The 14,532-nt window shown below is 43.8% G+C and overlaps 1 protein-coding gene across 2 annotated transcripts in view; it reads left to right on the plus strand.

Moving 5' to 3' along the window:
• The window catches only part of KCNJ6 (potassium inwardly rectifying channel subfamily J member 6), a gene marked incomplete at both ends in the record, with an annotated part of 206,837 nt that overhangs the window by 116,078 nt on the left and 76,227 nt on the right, over positions 1-14,532 (plus strand). For both annotated transcript variants that reach the window (XM_082840115.1, XM_082840116.1), the window contains one exon: positions 2,076-2,996. In XM_082840115.1, coding sequence (XP_082696241.1) covers positions 2,076-2,996 — 921 coding nt within the window. The remainder of the gene's footprint in view (positions 1-2,075; positions 2,997-14,532) is intronic.

Below are 14,532 nucleotides of genomic sequence, written 5' to 3' on the forward strand. Positions count from 1 at the left end.
AACAAGAACCCAGGGTGATTCTGCACAGGCAGCGAGCTCCTCACCTGGGCCAGAGCCAGACCACACTGCAACTCTGCAGACAAGGCCGCCCCACACTGGCCGATCCTGAGCTGAATTCAGCCCACGTGAAGTCACACTTAGAGATTCCCTCTCAGGGCGACCTTAGCAGCGAGAGCTCGGACATGCGGCCCCCTGGGCCACAAACATCCCACCTTGCCAGGGGTGCCTGCAGTGAGCAGGGACGTTCTCCATGACCTCCATCCAGATACCCCAACCCCCTCCATCCTGTCCCACTCTCAGCTGCTTCCTTCGACTCCTGTCCTGGTATCTGCTTTGAAATAAAAGCAAGGTTTTATTTACAAATGAAGAGTTACTGAGGGTAGCGATCTAAAGTCAAAGCTATCGGACCAAACATCAAGCTTGCAGACCAAATGCTGCCTCTTCCTTGTGCTGAAGTCTAAAACCGGATCTATGGGATTGATAATGAAGGGAACTATCCAACCATGAGCAAGGTTAATCCAGAAGTTAAGTTGGTAGCACTCAAGTCCCATCCCCAGCTGTTTTCTTATTCAGATAAACGTTTTTTCTCAACGGACTGTGTTTCTCCCTTAACCAAAGGGAGAAAATGCACGGCAAAGTCAAATGACACAGAATAAAAGCCTGAGGGAAGAAACTGCTGATAAAACTTTCAGAAAGCTTTGAAATTATTGGCTAAACAAGTAATTTCATACAGTGGTTTATATGTATTTCACAGCAGCATCAGTTCCAAATGTCCCTTTGCACTCGGATTCTGGGAGAGTTTTCCTAATGCTTCGTCATCAAATGATTGTACCGATGCATTAATCATGAAGGCCGTGAGGAATAAAATAACCGCAAGCCAAAACTGCAGATGTTAAATGTTGAGGCAGAAACCAAATGAAATGTGTAAACACATAGAAAGAGAGAGAACATTTCCCCCACACGTTTTTTAACCTTGGCATTGCGTCAACCATTAGGGTAAAATGCATGCATACTTACCAATAAAATCCAGAATTTTTTTTAAACTGAAATTTGACTGACATCTTAAAGAGTTCCCTCAAAATTCTTGCCCCTAAATATAAGGAGAGTGGCAAAGGAACAATTTATTACAAAAGAATGTTTATGACATGTCTGTTCCATGCAGGCACATATAATGCACATGTTAACTTTATAACAACCCTATGAATTGGCTATCATGATTACCATTTTGTAAATGTGAAAACTGAGGATCAATCAGTGAATTTTAAGAGTCTATTGTTCTACTCAGGCTGCCATAACAGAATACTACAGACTGGGGGGCTTAAACAACAGCAATTTATTTTCTCACCGTTCTGGGGGCTGGAAGTTTAAGATCAAGGTGCCAACAAGGTTGGTTTCTGGTGACCTCGGTTGGTTTGGAAGGACCTTTCTTCCTGGCTTACAGACAGCTGTATTCTCACTGTGTCCTCACGTGGCCTTTCCTCTGTGTGCACACCCCTGGTGTCTCATCCTCTTGGATCAGGGCTCCACCCTTCTGACCTCATTTAACCTTAATTATGTCCTCAAAGCCCCCTCTCCAAATACAGTCACACTGGGGGTTAGGGCTTCAACATATTTGGGGGTGGAGTGGAGGTGCAGTTTGGTCCATAACCGATAGCATGACCAGGAGCCCACAGTTGCTGAGTGGTAGACCCAATACTGTCTGAATCTAAACATTTCTTTTTCCAGAGTGCACTGCCTCTCACATACCACAGCATCTCAGAGAGAATGCGGACACATCCCACTGTAAAAGCTGACTCTTAGAACTTGCTGGCAGGGAGACAATTTCACAGCAGTTAAGCTCTGTCCCTGTGAGAAGGGTGGTGAAGTCCTTACACAAGCTAGATCACAGAGGCCAGGAGTCCAAGACAACCCATTCAGATGACACCCCCCAAAAAAGACTTCATCTACACTGTTAATAGCTACACAAATGGTCAAATGATGGTTTCCTACCATATTCCATCCACACTGGGATTTCCATGCCCTCCAAAGAGCCAGCTTTTCATTCAGTTTTTCTTTTCTTTTTTCCAAACCACCAGCTAACGTCCTGGAGGGTGACTCCATGGACCAGGATGTTGAGAGCCCTGTGGCCATTCACCAGCCAAAGTTGCCTAAGCAGGCCAGGGACGACCTGCCAAGACACATCAGCCGAGACCGGACCAAAAGGAAAATCCAGAGGTATGTGCGGAAAGATGGAAAGTGCAACGTCCACCATGGCAACGTGAGGGAGACCTATCGCTACCTGACCGATATCTTCACCACCTTAGTAGACCTCAAGTGGAGATTCAACCTGTTGATTTTCGTCATGGTTTACACAGTGACGTGGCTCTTTTTTGGAATGATCTGGTGGCTAATTGCGTACATCCGAGGAGACATGGACCACATAGAGGACCCTTCATGGACTCCTTGCGTCACCAACCTCAATGGGTTCGTCTCTGCTTTTTTATTCTCCATAGAGACAGAAACCACCATTGGTTATGGCTATCGGGTCATCACGGACAAGTGCCCAGAGGGAATTATTCTCCTCTTAATCCAATCTGTTTTGGGGTCCATTGTCAATGCATTCATGGTGGGATGCATGTTTGTAAAAATATCTCAACCCAAGAAGAGGGCAGAGACCCTGGTTTTCTCCACCCATGCGGTGATTTCCATGAGGGATGGGAAACTGTGCCTGATGTTTCGCGTAGGGGATCTGAGGAATTCCCACATCGTGGAGGCTTCCATCAGAGCTAAGTTGATCAAATCCAAACAGACCTCAGAGGGGGAGTTCATCCCCTTGAACCAGACGGATATCAACGTAGGGTACTACACTGGCGATGACCGTCTCTTTCTGGTGTCACCACTCATCATTAGCCATGAAATTAACCAACAGAGTCCTTTCTGGGAGATCTCCAAAGCCCAGCTGCCCAAAGAGGAACTGGAAATCGTGGTCATCCTAGAAGGCATGGTGGAAGCTACAGGTAAGGTGTGCTCCATCCGGGGGTATCTGTGGGATCAATGCTCATTTTAAACTGAACCTCACATTCTTATTTTTGACAAAATATGGAAAACTGAACCTCACTCACTATTGACACCACCTCTTTATTCATGAAGTAGTATGTGGCCTATAACCTTAAGTATGTCCACCACAAAGTCTAACAATTTAGCTTTTTTAAAGCCCTTGGGAAAATAAATTAACAATTTTTTAAAACACCTCTTAATATATTTTAAATTTTCAAATATTTACTTAAATTAAAATTTGATCTCTCTCTAAAGCAATTTTTAGATTGTTTTAAAGCATTGTTTAAATTAAATACTTGAGGTTATTTATTGCCAAGCCAGGAGGAAGAAGTTAAGCCTTTCAAAGGAAGTCTGACAAATTGCTTTAATAAAAATACAATGTTGCCCATTCTTTGGGAGCCATTTGCAAGACCCATAGCCTTGCTTTTTCTTTTATATCAATTGAGCACTTGGTATCTTTTCTCTATACTCTACCTGCCAAATCCCCTGTAGATATAATAATGCAGACCCAGTAAATAACTCTAACAGGAAAGAAAAAATATTGATATCCACTCATCATAATCCTATTGACCCATCTGCTTTGAACAGCTAACTACTGGTGTATTTTAACAAAGATGATCTGTTCTAAAAATAGAGAAATGGTCTGTTTTTATTGAAGTCTTCACTCATATCTTTCCATACGTGTTACACATCCCAGGAGCAAAGGAGGTTCTGCCTGTATTTATCTGTAACTTTCTATGAAATAGAGCCATAAACTCTGCCTTAAGCTAACAATAGTGCCTGTGGGAAAAGTATAAACTAGAACACTAATTCAAGCTTTGCTTTACTATTCTTCTGAGTCATTAGTCTTGGGATCCTCTTTAGTTATACAATCTGCCCTTCTTGTGCTTTGAGATCTTCAACTTGAGGCTCAAGTAGGTTTACACAATCTGAAAATGCACGGCCACCAGCCAGACCCCAGACTCTTCATCCACCCATAACCTGACCTCAGTCATCCGTCAAATGAAAGTCATTGCTCCCATGTCTCAGCCTCCCTGGACCCAACAGGCAAAGTCATTACCTCTAACAAATTTCTCTTATAGTGGTAAAAACTTTTGCAATAGTTTTTTAAAATGCAGCAAACAATGAAAATGTGAGTAAAAGGCTTTGCATGAAGTGTGATCCTTTGCATAAGGCAAAAGGAACATCTAAAACAAAAATAATCATTGTGAAATTATAAATAAGTACTGCACATGTGCACTGGGCTATCTGTACCCTGAGCCTGACTTTGGGGTGCCCTCGTGAGCCAATAGTTGTGTGAGGGGAGGGAGGAGGAAGGAGGGGGGAGGAGGGCGGGGAGAAACCAACTCAATAAGAGAGCTCCGTCATTTTCCCACAGACCAGAAACTACTCCCACCTCGGCCAAGCACCTGGACTCTGGGTCCCCCTAGTGGTAACCACTGAGATACAGTCTCTGGCAGCATAAACTGCCCACTTAATGATGCGCTTTTAATATTAGATTTCTCGCTATAAACTCTCCGGATAGGACAGAAAGGAGGGGAGTGGACAAGCCTTGTTCTCCTTCCGTCTCTGAGCTCAAGAAGCAAAAGCCAGTGGAGACGTACCCTCTGTTTACTGGTGTTAATCTGAGCTTCGAATTGCAGGAGCTGTGTTCCCTCAAATCAAAACCCAAGCTCTAAAAATAAGTCAGTCCGGAATAAGCAACTTACCTTTATGATGTCTGTGAGTCGGAATTCTCCCTGGGGCAGACCCTGTCTTTCTGAAGATAGCTTGTAATGACTGAGCCTTTCCAAATAGGGGAACATCCTTTTGTTGGTAGTTAATAGTGATACCTCTGAGCATTCGGTGGCCTTTCTACTGCTTTCATAGAGAAAACTGGGTACTTGCCAGCAAAAAAAGAATCAAAGGCAACCACTATTAACTTTCTAAAGGTAATAATAATAATTTTCTAATTTTTGGAAAGTGGAGGAAAGAGTGTTCTAGAAAGTTCTGGGTTTGTCTGGAAGCTGGACACGTCTTGATCCTTTCCTGATAGGATTCGTAGAGTTCAGTCTTTCCAGCACATCTCATCTCTTAATTTAACGAGGCACACTTTTTTTCTTTGTGAATGAAAAGCACAGTTGGGATTTATGGGTATTAAGTAGGCCCTTGGGGTGGGGGGAATGTTTCAATGAATCAAAGCCACAGGAAAAAAATAGATGTGGACCAAATGTACCCTGAGGAAAACAGATTCACAAGGATCTAATTATTCATTGGAAGGCTAGATGGGAAATCAGGAGCCATGAAAACCGCAAGCTGACACAAAGGGGCCTCTGCTTGACTCATGCTTTCTTTCAAATATGACTTAGTTGACCTGAAACTACTCTCAGTGACCTCAGTTAGGATGCCTCTTTCAAGGACGAGCCTCACCATCGCCACCACTGCAACCTCCATGCAATGCCCTCCCTCTTTCTGTCTTGCACGTCGTGGGCACACAGCGACCCCGATGTGGTATTTGCTGGGGATCCGAGCTACCACGCAGTAGGATGACCCGGCAGGTCCTTTAGTCCACTGGGTGCTCAGGCCCCTCACAGGCCAGCTGGTTGACACATAATAGGCCCACCCCAGGTGTGCTGCCCCAAGCCTGCTTCGTCACATCACTCAGGGTCAGGCTCGTCTTTAGAAAACGGGAGTAAGCTCCTTGAAGGCGGGAGATGAGTCTTGCCCACCTTTGATGTTCTGCAGGTCCTGGCCCCAGTCCTTCATTCAGTGAGTTCTCTGGCCTCATAAAAGACAGACTCACACCCACAAAAGACAGACCCACGTTCTTGGTGGATGGTTTCGGTCTGGTCCTGCCCCAAGTCAGGGGGATGTGTCACCTCTCAAGAACCTTCCAGTCATGTGGTTCTATTTTTGAAAATGAATCAAACCCTGGAAAATTCTGACACCAGCCACCCAGACATCTGGGAACTGGCCGTGTCTCATCCCATAAATATATTTTTAAAGGGGGCCCTTTATGTTCCTGACACAGGGGCAATTTGGAGATAGTGATGTTTACAGAAGGGTTCATAGCTACGTAAACAAACATGCCGAGCAGCTGTGGCAAGTGTGCCTTAAATAGTAAAGCATTCATATAGCCTGTTATTTATAGAGGGCAAATTGGCATAGAGGCTAGATGACAGCCACACAGAGCTGGGCCCGGTGCCAGCCAGCTCCTCACTATAGGCTTTCTGATTGATGAACTTCCATATTTACCCCCAACGATTATGCAACTATGACAGGCAGCCCTTTCCAACACCTCAGCAAATATGTCTCCTTAGAATGAATCCCATTAAGCTTTTTTTTAAATTTTTATTTTATATCGGAGTATAGTCAATTCACAATGTTGTGTTAGTTTCAGGTGTATGGCCAAGTGATTCAGTTATACATATACATATACCTCTTCTTTTTCAGATTCTTTTTCCATATAGTTTATTATAGAATATTGAGTAGAGTTTCCTGTGCTATACAGTAGGTCCTTGCTGATTATCTGTTTTAAGCTTTTTTTTTTTGCATTTTTATTATGGAAACTATAAAACTTATATAAAAGTAGACCAAATCCTATAATCAACTCCCATGTACCCATCATTCAATTTCTATAATTGTCAATTCATGGCCAAACTTGTTTCATCTGTGTCACCCACTCACTAACTGCCCCTCCAGCATCATATTTTATCTGCAAATAGATCAATATGTCTCTAAAAGATAAGGACTCTTTAAAAAACATAACTGTAGGCCTTCCCGGTGGCGCAGTGGTTAAGAATCCGCCTGCCAATGCAGGGGACACGGGTTCGAGCCCTGGTCCGGGAAGATCCCACATGCTGCGGAGCAACTAAGCCCATGCGCCACAACAACTGAGCCTGTGCTCTAGCCCATGAGCCACAACTACTGAGCCCATGTGCCACAACTGCTGAAGCCCATGCGCCTAGAGCCCGTGCTCCACAACAAGAGAAGCCACCGCGATGAGAAGGCTGCGCACCGCAACAAAGAGTAGCCCCACCTCCTGCAACTAGAGAAAGCCCGTGTGCAGCAACGAAGACCCAATGCTGCCAAAAATAAATAAAATTAAATTAATTAATTTAAAAAACATAACTATAACACTGTTATGACACCTAAAACAATTAATGATCATTTCTTAAGATCCAATATCTACTAAATGCTCTGACTTCCGTTTGTCTCATAAATGTCTTTTTAAGTTTTGTTTAAATCTGCTGTTTGAATCCAAATCAGGTTAGCACACTGTTACCGGCTGAGATCTCTTCCAAGCCTTAGTCTATGAGCTCCCCTTCCATCCCTGTGGGGTTTTTATCTTTCAAGTTTTTCTCAAAGAAGAGAGTTTCTGAAATATTTATATACTACGAAGAAAGCTGGGGAAAGTGGAGGGTGGGAGGAAGCCAACTTAGTGAAGATATACTAGATAACATTTTGTAGATGAGGAAGCAGGGCTGACTGTCCAGACGTCAGTATCTACGGGTTACCAAGGAGGAGGGGGAGTGTGTGCCAGAAGTAGGCAAGCAAACCGGAAGTAGGTGAGGGCAAGCCATCCTTCCCCACAGGAAAGCTCAGTTCTTTATTCACATGAGGCGAGCTTAGTCACATAAAGCACATCACAGGATTTTTGAGTTGCAAGAGTCTTCGCCCTACTCTTAATTACTTTACAGGTGAGGAAATGGATGCCCAGCAAAACTAGCGAGTTGGCTAAGGTGCGATAGTTACGGGCAGAGCAAGACCTTGAAACCCTAAACCACGGATGATGTCCAGCCTCCAAGTTCAGTGCTCTTTGCATCATGAATGCTGTTGGTTCGTGAAGATTCTGCAGAGCATGCACCCGAAAAGATGACTGGTATTTAACGTGCAGACAGGCTCTCTTTTCTCCCATCCTTAGCTCTTTTTCTTTAAGGCTTCTCTTTCGGTCTCCAATGTTATCAGTTCATTTTAAAATTCTTTATTACATGCACATGAATTTTTAACAAGCATATATTAAAATGAGATCTGCCACAAAACTGTTCTGAAATCAAAATTCAATAAGCACCGTCTACAAAAATACTCCTGGAAGAATATAATGTTCTGTCAAATCTGATTTCCAAGAACCACTTTCCTTTGCCATAGTCAAAATGCCACTTCTCTATAGCAGAGGAGAATATGAGATCACAGAGTTTGAACAGGTGGCATTTCTCAGCTAAGGTGGTTGAGGGTTAGCATCCCAGTACTTTTAAGCTGTTCCTACTAATGATATTTCATAGCCATTGTATTTTTCAAATCTTATTTTCCCCTTTAGATAAGTAGCTGCTAGTCTCTCCACTGGCAAGTCATTATCTCCAGATTTACCATTTTTCTTTTAAGAGTTGTAACCCCAACTACCTAGCCTAGGAAAAGAGTTAACTGATAAGATCTGGAATGCTAAGATCTTGGGTGAAAATCTCGTGGTAAATCTCTATAAGGCGCAATTAAAAAAATTCAAAGACATGTGAATTTACTTTTCCTGGATGGAAATCTACCACTCATCAACATCAAGAAATCCAACCATCCTTTCTTCTTCGAGCATTAGGTTCAGGTGATGTATTCAGGGCTTCCTCCCAAATGCCTACCTCAATATAATATACCTAAGTAATGTCAGCGACTGGATAAAAACTGATAATACCTGCTCCCTAAATATGGTAAACTTTTTGTGATTCTAAGCAGTTTGGGGACACTGTTCTGGTCCTAACCATCTGAGGCTGGATGCAGTAGAGCACACATCGAATTTTATACTTTTCCACCGCCCCTCTAGAAGAAAGATACTGTAACCCTGTTAAACGTTATGCCTCTGTTAAACATTATACCTCTGTTAAACATTTCTCCTAATTTAGAAGGCACTTAGGATCTCATAACTTAGATAGCAGTGTATTGAGGTCACCATATACTATTGTGCTTGAAAAGACAAAAATACTGGATAATTATCAAACTTTTCATTATTAAAACATCAATAGCAGAAAATCCATTGTTCTTCCTTCTCCAAATGGGCTGTGAGGAGCTCATAAAATAGATGTTCAGTAGAAGTCAGGAATGGCCGCACAATATATACAATTTAAAGTTCAAACCCAAGGTAAAAAATAGACTAGCATGTAAAAGTTAGCTCTGACTCAAACTCTGAAGTCAGTACTCATGTTGGGAAGAAACTGCACCATTCAGATTAAGAGATGAGTATCAAAGAGTGGGAAGCCTCTAATTAGTGCATCCTTAAATAAATCGAGCTTTATTATTTCCCAGGGCATTCAGTAATATGAGTGCTGACAGCATGATGCCAGTGAAGCAGTTCTACCTGACAATTTCTAATGACCAGAAGAGGATCATTGGGGAAAACCATATAACTTATTCACACATGCAACCACACACACACACACACACACACACACACACACACACACACCTCTGCTAAATAGCTAAACAGCCAGAAGCCAGAGGGGCTTCTTCCCCAGTTAAGCATGCCCTTGCTCCTGTGTTTTACACCAACTCACTTACACCAACTCACTTTCTAAGTGGGTCTGTTTGTTCTATTAATTATTTAGTACTCCTCTCTTTTAAAAGTAGTCTCTCTTGGCCATAGCTCAGCTTATCTGTACTTCTTTGTGTCATTTATACTGTCAGGCAATCCTGGGTTCAAACCACAGCTGCTGTGTTCACTGTCTTGCTTAACTTCTCTAAGGCCTCAGTTCTGCCTCTCTAAAATGGGAACAACAACGGTACCTACATCGTTGGTGACCTTTCAGCTTCACGGATCCTGTTAGATCAGATCATTCCTTCTCCCATAGACTGCACAGGGGAAATGCAGTAGGGAGGAGGGAAGCCAGGCATTTGGGAGGGTCAGTCCCAGGGACTGGCTCCACTGTTTCCAGGGACTGTGCAGCTAGCGTCTCCACACGATGACAACTGACTCTCCTCAGAAGGCACTCTGAACAGTCAAAATGGCAAATGTCAACCTGCAATAGCCAGTGCAAGAAATGCACACTCACAACGTGAGAGTAAATGCCAGCCTGGCCTCTTCCCAGTTACCTACCACGAATGATGAGCTCTGAATTAATGAGGATCACTGGGCTCAGAATAGACTTTGCATTCCTATAGATAGTAACATTTCATCATTATAATTTCTGCCCAAAGGGGACATGAATATAGATTATTCTCAAGTCTTCTAAGGCAGCTGCTCAGGGAGGACAGGACCAAGAGTCTGCATTTGAAAACAAGATTTCTATGTCCCCAATCCCCCTCCTAGGTTTTTATAAGAATGCTCTGGTGTCAGCTGATGCCCCAATTTGGAGAATGTATTTCTGTGCTGTTAATTCAACTGAAGAATATTTATTTACATAATAAGCCCTTAGAGATGCTTCTGCGTGAAAGTATAGATATCCTTCAACAAAGTGGACAGTAAATGTGAATTTCTATATGGCCCATTCCACTGTTCTCTATTTACTGAGAATGAAAAAAGATACTGTACAGTCTGGTTTGGCTAGGCATGTTGCAGTAACAAATACCTCCAAGGGCTTAAAGCACAAAGGTTTAGTTCTCATTCCTATTACATGTCAGTTGCAACTCTGTTCACATCCTGTTGACTCCAAGATACAGACGAAAGGAGTAGACCTACTTAGGACAAGCCATTCTCATGGCAGGGAGAAAAAAGAAATGATGAAACATCTCGCTTCTGCTTGCCATTTATTAGTCATAGCAAGTCGTATGGCAGTGCCTGATGTCCATGGAATGGGGAAATGTAATTCTCTCACAGAGACTTGGAATAAATAATTCAGAACAAAATAATACAATCTACCACAGGTACCCAAGTGGTTTTGAAAACCCCTAGACCGAGTTAAAAACTTTTTGCAAGTTAGGGTTTAAAATGTGCGGTAGTCATTCGTGTTGTTTGTGAAATATGTCCAGCTTTCGTCCTTCTAAACACATGTCAGGATCACATTTCCCTGTTTCTGTTGGACACGGTCATGTGACTTACATTTGTCCCAACAGTATATGCATATGTCATGTGTATCCTGCCGCTGGAGACCTTACAAGCTAAATAGGATACTTCCCTTCCTACTTCTGTAGTTCTCATGGAAGCACATGTCACAGTGAAGTTTCCATCATTCTGGACCCTTGACCGGCTTTGAAGAGAAGACCCTTGCCAGCTCACTTGGGACTTGTAGCATGACTGAGAAATAACCTTAGGTTGGGTTAAGCCACTGAAATTGGGGTTGTTTGTTACCACAATATTAACTAACCTCTTTGGCCTGACACAAAATTTCATGCAAACATTTTGACAGGTTGGCTGTTGGATACTGCTCATAGCCCCAGACTTGCCATGAAATGAATTTTTGTCTAGCTACTTTGCAAAGCTTCTCCTCCCTCCTTTAAACTCTCTGTTCACTGCTTAAGACTCTGAGGTCAGACAGGCTGAATTCAAATTCTGCCTCCACTCCCAACTGTCCATGTGATTGGGCGCATCACTTTCCTTAACTTCACCAACCCTTTTTCCATTCTGAAAAATGGGAATGATACTTATATTTATAAGGAGATTCCATGAGATAATACAGGCAAGTCATTCATCATGGGACCATAGTATGTGCTCAATAAATTTAGAGAGTGAATCTATGATCCTGTAAATCATACTCTTCTCATCCATCATTCATTAGGTGCCTATTGAATGCCAATTGCTTAATTAGATGCTTTCCATATATTATTTTCAATCCTCAAAGCAATTCTGAAAGGTAGATACCATCCCCATTTAACAAATGAGGAGGTTGATTCTGGAGTAGGGAGTTGGGGACAGTAACTTCCCCGAGGTCACACAACTGGTGAAGTAGTAAGGCAAGATTCCATCTCAGGGCCGCCCACCTCCCCAGTCTGTCTCCCTTGTGCCTCTCCAGGGAAGGCATAGTACACAATAGCACACTGAAAGTCGTGGTTATTGATTAAAGGTCATTAGTGTGTGGACGATTATCGCTCAGTGATATATTCCCTTTTGATTACTGGCCTTGGCTTCCCCATCAGGCTCCCCTCACCAGACCGCAGGAGGCAGGTACGGGCAATCTGCTCTTTCATAACAGTTGGCACTGAGTCTCTTGAAAGGGCACCTACTTGTTCATACTCTCAGATTCTGCCCAGTTCTACGTTATCAGGCAACCATGCCACTTGACACTGGGCCAACCCCATCTAAAAGAGCCTGGTGCCGTGCCAAGTATAACCCAAAGTGCAACCAAGCAGTCAGTGCCAAAACCCTTAGGGGAGAAAAAAAGAAAGTTTAACACTGAAAGGGAAGCATCCATTTTGACGCTAAGCTTCCTGCCAGAAATCACAATAATAAAACGATTTAGGCTTTGACCAGCCCAAGTAAACCCTGCTGGGGTTTCCATTTCACTGCAAAACATCCAATAAGACCCTTTTGGGGGTTTGAGGAGGATGCTAATTTTTCTCTTGTCACTGAGGCCATCTTTAGACGATTTTAATTAAACATTTGCGACGTAAATACATTTTCTTTTACGTTTTCTCAAGCATAGTTTCTATAGGGTGAATATTAATAGAAATCTGTGAAAGCTGATGGATAAAGGAGAGGCTGGTGGGTAATGATATTAGAGAAGAGCACACAGCAGGGAGCTCCAAGGAGACAAGACTGAATGTTGAGCCTGAAAGGAACTAATGCTACATTCACATCGGCCCTCAATGAAGTATCTTTAATACGACTCAGAGAGCTAAAGTAGTAACAAAGTATTAGTCATAAAGTATTTGCTTTAGATACTTGGTTATATATGTTGTCTCTCTCCCCAAAGTTGGAAAAGGTGTACAACCTAAGGAAAACAAAAATGATGCTGCAAAACAAAACTGTCTATGATTCTTACAGAAATGCTTAAGAACCCACAAGGTCCAACATGGGGCAAGAAAGATTTCCAAACACCTCCCTGGGTCTTTACAGCATGAGTCCTTTATGTTCACCCAGAGGGACCTCAGCAGGTCCAGCCTCGCTTGCAGACCCTGTGTCAGCCCCCAAGGCTGGGGGAAGAAAGAAACCACATTCATGAAGCTAAAAACAGATGGGTCACGGCTACCTGGGAGGAGGCTGGCAGCTTCACTGGCCATCAGCAAACCAAGCCAAGAACAAGGAAGGGCAGGGATGTCTCCAGTACCACCTCAAAGCCTCTACTGCTGCGGGGACCTGGCACAGAGTCACCCCCTGTGTTTGGTGCATGACTTCGCAAAAGCCTCACCTGTGACCAGAAATGCTCACTCCTGACATCAGAGACTAGCTGGGTGCACTTGGAGCTCCCGTGTCAGCAAAGCAAAGTGTCCTCTATTGCCACGTTGAAGGGTGGAATGACGCAGTGGCACTCCTTTCCTTGAGTTCACTCCAATACATGTTCACCCAGGTGGAAGGGGGCATCTCATGAACGAGGAGCATCTGTAACCTGGGCAGGAGATGGCCTAGTAGACAGGAGACGGGGAAGATGTTAGGCAAAAATGTGCCATGGCCTTCAGTGTTTCTCACGGGACCCGCCCTGGGGTGTCTTCCTTTTTTTTTTTTTTTTATTAAATGTATTTATTTATTTATTTCTGGCTGCATTGGGTCTTCGTTGCTGCGTGCGGGCTTTCTCTAGTTGTGGCGAGCGGGGGCTACTTTTCATTGCGGTGCGCGGGCTTCTCATTGTGGTGGCTTCTCTTGTTGAGGAGCACAGGCTCTGGGCGCGTGGGCTTCAGTAGTTGTGGCTTACGGGCTCTAGAGCGCAGGCTCAGTAGTTGTGGCTCGCGGGCTTAGCTGCTCCGCGGCATGTGGGATCTTCCCGGACCAGGGCCCGAACCCGTGCCCCCTGCATTGGCAGGCGGATTCTTAACCACTGCGCCACCAGGGAAGTCTGGGGTGTCTTCTTATGATGAAACAAAATCCACAGATGGACCCGAGGCATATGCATTTACATTTAAATGCTTAGTCTCTTTATTTTCCCATCCACCAAAATGATGAGCCCCACATCCTCCTCTCTCTTCAATCCTGCAACATCACTCCCTCTTAGATAACAACCTGGCTTCACACTTCGTTGAGAAAATAGGAGCAATCAGACTGGAACCCTGGCCTTTCCGCCGGTCCCTATCTCACCGCCACACCCCCGCCTCCGCCACCTGGGCCTTCCACCACTGTCCGGAGCCCTGTCCAACCCGGGGCCAAACCTGGACCGCATCCCTTCAGCCCTCTCAAAGACTTTTTGACTATACCATCTTCTTTCCCCCATCATCAATTTTTTTCTTAATAGTTTATTTCCGACAACATAAAAGTATTTCCTAATATCTATCATTTTTGAGAACAATCAAAAACAAAGCTAGACTTCTCCTGGTACCGTGTCCCTTTCCAGTACCGTCCCGCTTCTCAACGCTCTTTCCCACATTACTTCTAGGAAGAATTGGTACCGTGTCCCTTTCCAGTACCGTCCCGCTTCTCAACGCTCTCTCCCACATTACTTCTAGGAAGAATTG

Source organism: Leucopleurus acutus, assembly GCF_964270905.1.
Source record: "Leucopleurus acutus genome assembly, chromosome: 5".
Taxonomy (NCBI): Eukaryota; Metazoa; Chordata; class Mammalia; order Artiodactyla; family Delphinidae; genus Leucopleurus; species Leucopleurus acutus.